The sequence below is a fragment of the Nomia melanderi genome, chromosome 10 (genome assembly GCF_051020985.1).
Source record: "Nomia melanderi isolate GNS246 chromosome 10, iyNomMela1, whole genome shotgun sequence".
Lineage (NCBI taxonomy): Eukaryota > Metazoa > Arthropoda > Insecta > Hymenoptera > Halictidae > Nomia > Nomia melanderi.
Window position 1 is genome coordinate 16,488,096 of NC_135008.1, and position 11,408 is coordinate 16,499,503.

Genomic DNA, 11,408 nt, shown 5'->3' on the forward strand with positions numbered 1-11,408 from the left:
TACAGAATATTCAATAGATGAGCAACATTAAATAACTAACAATATTAATAGAAAACTTGTCGGCAGTCTTATTTTCACGCACCAAAAAATAAAATCAAGAGGGGCGTCGATCGTTTCTGTTTTTCATAAAAACAGAAAGTTTATTACCCTGCTCTTAACTAACTAACAACAAATCGCTTAACATTGACTCACGTCGTCGAAATATAACAATAATTGTACTTAGAGATTACTTAATTCAGTATACCTGGAACGATTAATCATTCGGAATACAACGTTAGCAAAGATTCATCTTTCGCAATCCATAATCAGTCTTGACCTCGCTTCAACCCTTGTGCCCCTTACTGTATCCAAACTTCTTTCCACCGTGGTGCTCGCCCTTCTTGCCGAAAGCATCATGATGACTGTAATGCTCATCGTGACCATGCTTTCCGTGATGACCCTTGTGCTCCTCATCAAGATGTCCCTTATCGTGATGACCTTTCTTGCCATGATGATCTTCGTGATAATCGGAATGCTGATGGTCACCCTTCTTGTGTCCACTTTCTTTCTTCTCATGGTGTCCGTGAAAGTCTCCATGTTTCTTATGATGTCCTCCTTTATGGTAGTCATCATAAAACTTATGCTCTTTATGATACTCATCTTTGTGAAATTTATTGTGGTATCCTTTAGTCTTGTGGCCCTTCTTGTGTCCTTTCTTCTCGCCGAACTTGCCACCCTTGTGTCCCTTCTCGCCCTCGTGATGCTCCCCATATTTTTCGTGCTCATCATGGTGTCCCTTTTTATGGCCACCGTGCTCCTCGTGGTGACCAGAATCATGATGCTTATCGTGCTCGCCTTTGTCATTCTTGTCGTGATGATGATGACTCTTGTAGCCTTTCTCCCCCTTCGCGCCGTGTTCCTCGTGGTGATCAGCGTGATGACTCTCACCACCACCGGACTCGTGATGATGACCGTGATGGCCAGAAGCGGCTACAGCGAGATCGCCTGAGTCGTGATCGACTGAACTCGAAACGAAACTCGCGACAGGGACCGATTGGTGATTGTCAGCATCTTCCAGTTGAACGTTCCGCCGATTACGATATGCTGTCAACTTCCGAGCGTAACACGCCTGCTGCAACAGCAGCAAGCAGAGGACAAGGGGACACGCGACTCGTAGCATCTTGATAATCCGATCTCGATGATCTGACTGATGACTAACGTCGCCAGAAGGATACTTAAATATCCATGGTTCGATTGCTTTGTCACGGGGTCGGTGTGGCACCGCTGATTCCGCACTTTCATTCGCAGCGACCGCAAGCCTTCCTCGATACGCTGCGTTCGTCGAGTGGGGAGGACCTTTCACACTTTCTCGCATTCGTAATGAAATGGTCCACGGTTTTTCCACGCGAACAATTCGCGGAAAAGTATGCTTGTAGTTGGTCGATGATGGATTGATAGATGATGCAACTGAACGGTTGAATGTAGACAAGAAACTAGCACCATTTTCACTAGATTTATAGGAAAGAGAGGGAACTATTTGGAAAAGCAAATGAATGGTGTTATCAAATATTTCTTGCCAATATATTAATTGTGACTTTCTTGATAAATGTCATCAACTTCATAAAAAGTGTTCAATTTTTAGTACTTGTGTAGTAATGAATAATTTTGGCTGCTAATTGTTTCTGGCATCAAACTTTAAATTAATAATGTATTTTATAATTTTGCTTTTTATGAAAATATATTTCAACGAAGGAAACATTTAATTAATAACTTGAATAATATAAATATGAAAAGAGAATATCAGAAGAAAAACAGATACGATCATAGTTGTAATTACAAGAATATTTTAAAGAGCATAAATGTTTGTGCTTATCGTTATTGCTGATATTGTTAAATTGTATTTGCATGTTTTGTTGATTATGTAGACAAGTTTTCGTAACACCAATTGTTGCTAGGAGGTATACACCGTTTGACAAGTGGTATTACACTTTTCCATTACGATTAACCCTTTATCCAAGTGGCTTTATTTCCACTATAACGGGAAGGAAAAAAAGAAGATGCATGGTTCTCGTAGCAAAATTTTTATTTATAATGTAATAAAATCTCAATACATACAAAAAATGCTGCTGCTTGGTTCTTGCATTCAACCGTTTAATTCGAATCAATGGTTTTTCAAAGAATTGGCCGGTAAACTAGGGACATCGTTTCAAGAAAAATTATGATAAAGGAACTAATGATTATGATATTATAGACGATATTAATGTGAAAGGATCAAGGGAACGATTATGATTGTTTTGAAAGTTTTGGTACAAAGAAAACTATCAAAATGATTTAAAAGACTATGATGATTTAAAGACCAATGATGACGATTTAAAATTGTGGTTGTTTATGAAAATAATGAAATAAAACTGAAAAGAGCTGTGAATAATTCTTGAAAATTAAAAAAATATAAATACCTATGTTAAATAAATATAACACAAAATATAATATCTATTATTATGAAAGTAAAAAGTACTGTTAAAGATAATTACTGAATTATATCATAAGTTGATTAATTCAATTGATATCGTTATGTTAGAAGGGTCAGATATAAGAGAAAAGGGAGAAAGAATAGGATAAGATGAAATTAAGAAATAAACTACGAATGAAAAAATATGTATAACAAATAATATATATTACACATTTATTTTTGTATTATGTATTGCACGTGTATACAAGCAGACATTCTGAATGGAAAATTAAATTATGAAAGAAAAATACCATTATGCATCGTTCTTAAGAAAATGTATGTATGTATCGTTGCAAAAGATTTTAATCCAATCAAATAGCTATAAAATAATACTATTATTACAACTGTTACTTTTTCATAATTAGTCATAGTCATATTGGAATCAGTATTATTATAAAATATAAAAGTACAAAAGTATTAAAATCAATCTAAAAATATGTAAAAAGAAAAGAAATAAATACGGTAGCGAAACAGAAGAGAAATGAATGTAGGGTATTACAATTCATACTTTCATCATTATTTATTGTTTTTGAAGTTCTTTAACTTTGATTACAAGGAAAGTACATTCTGTAACTTTACCGTTACTAGTGTTAATAGTAACTATTATCAGTATTATTATATTATTCTGTCCATTACATGCCTCTCGTATCTTATTCGTACAGTTCAATTTCTTTCTCTTTTAAAACACGACAATAAATTTAAATATATAAATGTTATTTATTACTTCTATACGTACTTACCTACTAAACGCTCTGACGTTGACAGTATCTGACAGACTTATAAACTGTTCTCCCTGCTGACTTCTTAATATACAATGTACAGCTCTGTTACAATCAATTACTAATTGTTTCCTAAGAGATCTTGCTAAACATTTTCTAGGAAGTATTTCTCAATGGTTGAATTTTTTAACAAACCATTTACCCGCAATTGGAACCGAAAGACATTTTACTCTTAAACAGCGCAATATTTTCTTGCACATTGTAGAGTTTCTCCACGAAATTAACGGTTCGATCACGACCATCAACGTGTGACCAGGCCAACCGTCCAAAAAGTTCGATAGTTGTAACTTTCTAAATGCAATACCGACGAAATCGATCGGGTTGCATAATTTATAGGTGTTGCCAGCGCATGGTTTGTGAATCGGGATTCGGGCGAGGGCTTTGTTGCAAACGTTTGATAAATAGAAGCTGGTACAAAGGCCTGTGAAACCGATCAATGATCGAGGTGCTCGGCTCACCAGGTGTTCGTACAATGAATTTAATTAACGACACGACGAACGAGCGGTATCTCGATCCACGCTGCAATGATTTTGTTGTCTTAGTGATGGTGCATCGATAAGCTGTCGAATGCCGTCGGTAATCGTATCATAAATTTGAATTTTTCCTTGTGCGCACGCATGTGAATGTGCGGTATTTGTGACGTTGTAAGTAAACTGGGGATTTTCATGTGAATTCAAATTTTTTTGAATATTTTGATTAGCAACGTAAAATTCGATTGCGAGTATGAATATATTTTATTTTTAACAATTTAATGATGATTTATTGAAAATGCGTATAACACTAATGTATAAGAAGCCGTTTTGTGTCAATACAAAGCCAATATTGTTGTTTCACTTTTACATGAAACTAACAATACAACAGACATGTTCAACATATCCAAATGCATTTATGTTATAACTCAATAATTAGAAATACAGAATTACAATAAAATATGGTTTTTCCCAACGAAGATTATAAAAAGCACTATACTTTGGATATTTTTCTAAGCGATTTTGTGCTTTGAAGTTCTTCGTGAATGCATAAAAAGCAGTAGTTTAGCTGTAAGGCAAAGGTTAATTTATCGAATTTTCCAATCGTCCGAAACGCGTATATCACAGACGAACGCTGCTCTTTGCTTTCATCGCTTCAGTAACTGTTCCACCATTTGTTACGCTTCTGCTGACGGTTTTATTGGAAGACCTTGCAAAATCTCTGCGCTATTCGATATCTTAAGATATTAACTTCCGGTCAGCGTGTATCTTGGCGGTTACATCTGTGATACGATCACATTCGCCTTTGAACGCTTAAGTGGAAAGTGCTTGATTTATCATCCGGATCCAAAGTTTTCGAGTTCCCGAGTTTCGTTTCGCGCCATATTGGCGACATCTGCGAAGTTTTTACTATGTAACAAGATCCTCAGATGCATTGCGAGAAGTATTGATAAGTGGGAATGTACTGCCGATATTACATAAGGACGTAACAGAATTTTCACCCAGTTACCATTATATGGATAAAGTACATGGATGTATAATACTTGTAAACGGTAACTTTATGAAAAAGATGGCAGTGGAAAATGTTCTACTCTTTTTATAAGTCTTCAATATAATAGTATATGTACATATATTATATGTGCAACATTAAATTTTTCAATGCCTTGCCTTTATCAATAGTTCAAAATAAGGAAAATATGGTGATTATTTGCTTCAACACATGTTGTTCAGATCATGATTCTGAGCAATTTTTTTGCTAACTTATTTATCGTTCTCCTATTGTTTTTAAGATATTCATTCTAAAGTTTTTATATTCTGCTACTTAAGTTCCAAGATCCGTTATGAATAGGAAGTGATAAAATGATTATTCAGTTGTACGTATATGGCTAATTTTACTTTACTTTACTTTTTCTCGAACTGTATCTCCAGTTCAGAGGTACTCTGTGTATACCTACATAAGCTGTGGTTCAACACACGACCACCAAAAAGCAGTATCCGGATCAATCAGCCGCCTGCAAGCACAGGATTTTAAGAATCGAAGACTCAGCTCTCTGGCCAGGAGAGATTTTGCTCTTGGGATTTTCTTAGCTGAAGTGGATTACCTAAATCCATCAGTGGAACTTGACCGAAGTCAAAAGCGTGGAAAGCGTAGCTTAAAGTGGTAAAGCCACTCTTCAAGTGCCCCAACGATTAGCTTATATTTTCAGCGGAATGGAAGATGAAACCACAGTCAAACGTGGACAAGTAAAATAAATTACACCACCCTTTAATCCGTCCATTCCGTTAGAAATTTCGAAAATTCCTTTAAACCTTCTGACTGTAAGGAATGGAACTTTCCTTTTGAGCCTCTTCAGAATAAATGGATTATTTGAAACCATTAGTGTGGCTTGGTTACTATCGAAAGTCAAAATTACATTGTCACTGTGACTTCAGCTTATTAGGCTAACACACTGAAGGTTCTTTAACTTTTCTATTCGCGAAAAATTTTTCTCTTCGGCATTTCGTATCTCAATAGATTATCGAAATCTATTATTGATACTTCTTTACAATTGATAAAATAACAGTAACTGTATAAATCAATCGAGTCTATCACAATAGCAGGAGGATATTAGTTACCAATTCTCGACATCGATCTATTTTGGTTAAACAACCAATCACGTTCTATTCTATCCTATACTATACCACTACTTTTATTAAATTATAATGAGTAGATACAAATTTTGTAACGGTTTAACAAATTAATTAAATTACTTTCATCCTTTCAGTGTTACGGGCGCATATACAATGTTCGGTAACTGGTGGTACAAGCGAAAAGGGGATAATTCTACATGAAAAAATAAGTCGAAAATATCAAATAAGTCGAAAGAATCAAATTTTTTCATATGAGGGTCAGTTTTCGAGAAAATCAACTTTTAATTTTCTCCAGGTACGCGTTTATTTGATCATGTTTCGTTATAACGGATCTCACGGTAGATCATTGTCTCGATGGATCATCGTCGCAGTTTAAGCTTGCTTTTATCGTATCGGAAAATTAGGAGCATGCAATAAAATAGGATATTGGTGTAATCATAAAGTTTATTATTAAATTACAGAAATTGCTGAAGATGTTACACATTCTGCTGAATACATAACTCTGCTCTTCTAATTAAATTTCTATGAATGGTTTCTATCGTATTTTGTTGCTTTGATGTATGAAAGGCTACAATAATCTTCCCATTTAATTGCTCGCAACTTGTGATATCTTCAGAATACACAATTGATTTAATATGACACATAAATAAAAGTCAAGTGGAGTTAGGTCAGGAGAGATTGGTAGCCAAGCTATTATTCCAACACGACCAATCCAACCTTGGTAATGTTGTTTTAAAAAGTCTCTCACTTGACAACTAAAATGTGACAGTGTACCGTCTTGCTGAAAAATTAAATTAATTCTCAGCGGTATATCTTCTAATAATTCCGGTAGTTTGTTTTGTGAAAAATCGAAATATCCTGGAAATATGTTATGGACATTGGACATGCTGTCCCTTGTAAATTTCGTTTCATCGGTCCATACAATTTTTAATAGAAATTTTGCATCGTTTGCATGTAGTTGAAGCAACCAATGACAAAATGCCTTTCGCAAAATCTTATCATGAAGCATGAGTCCTTGTACTCTGGTGATACGGTAAGGATGTAACTTGTTCTTGTGTAAAGAAAGGTGTTTTGTACTTATTCTGGAATTTTACACCACCTTCTCTAATATTTGCTTCAACATTTACACTAACGCATCGTCTACGACCACCATGTCGCCGGAGTTGTTCAAAAGAACTATACTTGCCGACGGTTCGTTCTGCTTTTTGAATAACTTGTCTGTCAGGATGTCGACGATTGGGATACTGATGTCTGTAATAATTAGCTGCGGCTGATGTGTTTCCACCACATGCACCTAACGAAAGTATCATGTCCGTATATTCCCGATTGTTGTACGTAGACACGATGGCAGACTGATAGATACTGATAGTGTTTAGCGATAAAGGTAAGATAGTAAGATGGTAGGTAAAATAAACATTTCCGTGACACTGGAAGTGTTTATCAACATAAACTTCAATCAAGAAAATGATCTATAGTGAGATCCCTTATAACAAGACATGATCAAGTGCACGCGTACCCGGCGAAAAATTAAAGTCGATTTTTTCGAAAACAAAGCCTCACGTGAAAAAATTTGATTGTATGTTTTCGACTTATTTTTTCATGTAGAATCATCTCCTTTTCGCTGTTACCACCAATTTCCGAACACCCTATATATATATCTATCAGAATTTAAAGGTACTAAAGTATTATCCGTATCAAAAATATTCCTCAAATTTTGCAACAGACTTCCAAAGTTTCTATTCGTAGGATAAAGATCATTGCATCAAAAAATACTTGAGAAAATCTTGAGTAATGGTTGATATTTTACCACCAACTGTGAATTATACCACAGATACTAAAGTACTCAATACCAGAATGGTTGATTAAGCAGCCAAAAGGTATCGAAGAACGTCTATACCGAATCTTCAATCTATAAATCAAAAACCAAGAAAAACAGAATTATTTCCGGATCGCCCAGTGAATTTTCAATCCCGGTGGCTCTGATCGAAAAAGTTGAACACGTAAGAACAACAAGAAATTCAATCCTGTAATTGTCAATTGCGGCGATAAATCAGTACCGGTGCCAGCTAACGAATTGATCTCTTTTACCGAGCATGACTCGTTCGCGGTGATTAAGATTCTCTTCGAACGTTCGGAAATAACCGGAGTCTGGCGGACTGCGGTTGCGGGGTAAAGAGGGCTCATTTCCGTGGACTCGATACAAAATCGACTTTTCTTTCGAAGCTACTTATACCGAGACGCGGCTCGCATCGCCGTCCTGGAATCTCCATTGCAAATCAGGAAAGCCGAATTCGCAGTTTGAAACGGTGATCGATAGATTCGGGCTCTTTACGACCTTATTTGGCAGGCTCTTCGGGCTAGAGATTGGCTTCTTCGGCGTTGGCGCTGCATAATCAAGATAAAGATTGGTTACTGCCCAGTTTCCATCCCGACTCCTTTAGACAGGGAGGAAAACCGGATACCGGAGGCTCTGCCAAGTTCGATTTGGACTCGGCATCGTCGTAACGGAGATTAGATTAGGTGACGTTTTCTTTGGACCCTACGGATGGAGAGATTGCTTTGTGAGCAGATCCAAGAACGCCGGTGGATCATGACCGGCGTGGGAGTATCCACCTCCTCCCTATGTTTGGAGGAAAAAGAGACCACCGGCTATTAAATTAAGACTTCAACTGCCGCTGGTTCCTCGAGAACGGTTCGACTAAGTGCTACCGCGTCTCGGGCTGAGAGTTTCGTTTTCTCTTTTTGCTCGCCAGTAAGAAGAGGATTTAGTTGTTATTCTTTAATCCGTCCCGTAAGATACGACAATGTACAATCGGCGAGTCTGTGAATAATGCAGTGCTCGTTTAGTGAAATCACGGTGAATTTGAATTTGAATTATGTTCGTAGTTTCTTGCATCGTGGCAGTGACGTATTGTAAAGAAGTATCGATAGAATCGAGAATATTCAACGGAAATATTATAATATGGATTATCGGGAAATAAAAATCAGTGATGGTACATTCTTACTTTCTTGTCGTAGAAATCTTGCAGAGATTTTAAAATAGTCAAAGTAAATAATGATAAAGAAAAAACTATTCCTATCATCATATGAAACCTTTGATTTATTATTTAATCATTATTTCTTATTTCTTCATTATTATGTACTGTACTAAGTAATTTGGTAAATTAGAAACTTATTGTATATCCGCGTTTACTCTGAATTCAATTCACTGACAAAATTAAACCAATGTTATGTGAAATTGAAATAAATGATAGATCATATCTATTAAATTCAACTTGATTCAATATTGTGAGACAAAAGGTTCAAATAATATAAATTTATTTCAAACACCTCTTATACACGATCACAAATAACGAAAATATTTAGATGTTTCAGCCTAAAAGAACTTATAACCCTGGAAGCTTAAAAAAATTTGCTGTATTTAACTTTCTTTATTGCCTGTAAGCATTTGGTAAAAAAATGACTTTTGTAAGAAATATTACGCAACTTTTGAATACTATTCTTATACTTTTCTTTATTGAAAAAATGTTGTATTACCTTCTTATACCCAGTATTGAAATGCAAGAACTAAGAAATCCTTACTACATAATAATGGAAAAAAACTATTTTCAGAGTAGCATACGATTTTTTAATAATTAAAAAAAATGAAGAATAGCGACTTGTTAAAGAGTCAACATGTCAAGATTAAATATTTATAAATATATAATGGATTGAGATGTAAAAAAAATTATTCATTACCCTGGAGATTATATATTTTTATTTACTTTACCAGTGTAACGCTGTTTAACTTTCCTATTTTACACTTTTTAGTAATAAAACAATATGGATACAGTGTCCAGATGTTGCATAATATTCTTGGTAAAGGCATTAATTTAAGTTTATAAATAAGATGTCTAATTAGATATTTTTAAATAGGATTTAATTTATTAACGAAAGTATAGTATTTAAGGTCCGGTAACATTAAATCATTACACCTTGATTTTTTACCAAGTACTTCCAAGTAAGAAAAGCATTTTAGGTACAGCCAATTTTTTAGGCTTCCAGGTTTGCGTGCCCGCACAAGTATCTCACCCTGTCACCGCAATTCCACCAAATACACCTTCCGAAGATTTCCTTAATTACTATTAAGACCCCATGTCGTTCAGCAACGACATCAAGTATCGTCGCCCTGTAGCGACGTGCAATAACTTGATGGCTGAACGGCGCTCGACCCTCATACTCGTGCTAGAAACTGCTTCGCATTCAAGGCTAACGCTTCATCGACTGGCTACGTCTCTTATCGCTCCGTCCCCTCTTTTTTTGCCGGAGAGCGAGCATCCCTTACCGAAACTTCATTCGTTGAATAAAATCAGCTGAGTGCAGCTCGATGAACAATGGGAGTCACTTCGCCTCCGCTAATGAAATTGTTTCCTAATTTAAATCCACTCCACGGTCTGAAGCGGCGCTGCTGGCACGAGCTGTTCCAGCGGGAAGAAGGGTAACTAACATTGACATTCGACGATCCGAGTTGACTGTTCGGAGGCGTGCAGGCCGATTCCAATTAAGTGCACTCGAACCTGAATTGCGCACCCGCTCACAATCCTGCCAAATTCGAGGACTGTTTATTCCATGGGCATGATGCTGTTTTATTCCGAGACAGTCTTTTTAGAGTGTCGAAGAAATTTGGAAGCAAATTTGAAGCGTAAGAATATGCCGTTTGAGTACTGTTGTGTTAAGATGATTATTATTAGTCCGCTGGTTTTCAGGAATTTATAGGTTGTGCTGCTGAAGCGAAATAAAAGTTTTATAAATATTTATGATATTTGTATTTTGACATACATTTTAGTTAAAATTTTAGTTCAAGATAATTTGCGTTAAATGTAAACTTTTGCTTTTGGGATACATTGAAATAGTTAACAGAAATAACTGTAAATATATAAATTTGATCGTGTAAAGTTCAACAAACCTACGAATTACTTATTCAGCAAACAATACCTACATTGGAAGAAAATGGCAGCCATGCTTGTTTCACAGTTCATATTGATATCTTTAACTGTGTTTTCAGTATATGGACTAGCATTTGATCTATGTCGGACTGTCAAAACATTTGACCTAGCATTAAAAACGAATCTTAATTTCACTTTAATAAAACTTAAGTATGCAAGTGGAAAGAAGTGTTAATAATAATTATATAAAATCTTGGTTTAGGAAGATGTATTTAGAATGAAGATTTTAAAGTTATTAAGTTTTGATGAACTCGCGGCTGGTGATCCAAATCCTAAAATATGAATTCGGATATAAATTATGTAGGAGAAAGAGAATTTTATTTGAAACAGTATAATTATTTCATCACAACTCACAATAAAACACTAACTAAATTAAACAACGCACACACTATTTATATACTCAGATGCTCTTGTCTCACTCGCACACTTTCTAGAACATTCTTTCATCACCATGCATTAACTTCACATATATTTGGAATATTCTAGATTCTTAAACAAAAGAACATTATTAACATATGGAGAAAATCAATATAGTCTAGAATATTCCAATGCTTTG

General features: G+C 35.4%; 1 protein-coding gene across 1 annotated transcript; it reads right to left on the reverse strand.

Annotated features, from left to right (window-relative positions):
• Positions 1 to 322: 322 nt before the first annotated feature.
• LOC116428761 (uncharacterized) lies at positions 323 to 1,159 on the reverse strand. Its single transcript, XM_031980835.2, has one exon. The coding sequence runs from the start codon at positions 1,157 to 1,159 to the stop codon at positions 323 to 325; it is 837 nt and encodes a 278-aa protein (XP_031836695.1).
• Between the last annotated feature and the right edge of the window lie 10,249 nt (positions 1,160 to 11,408).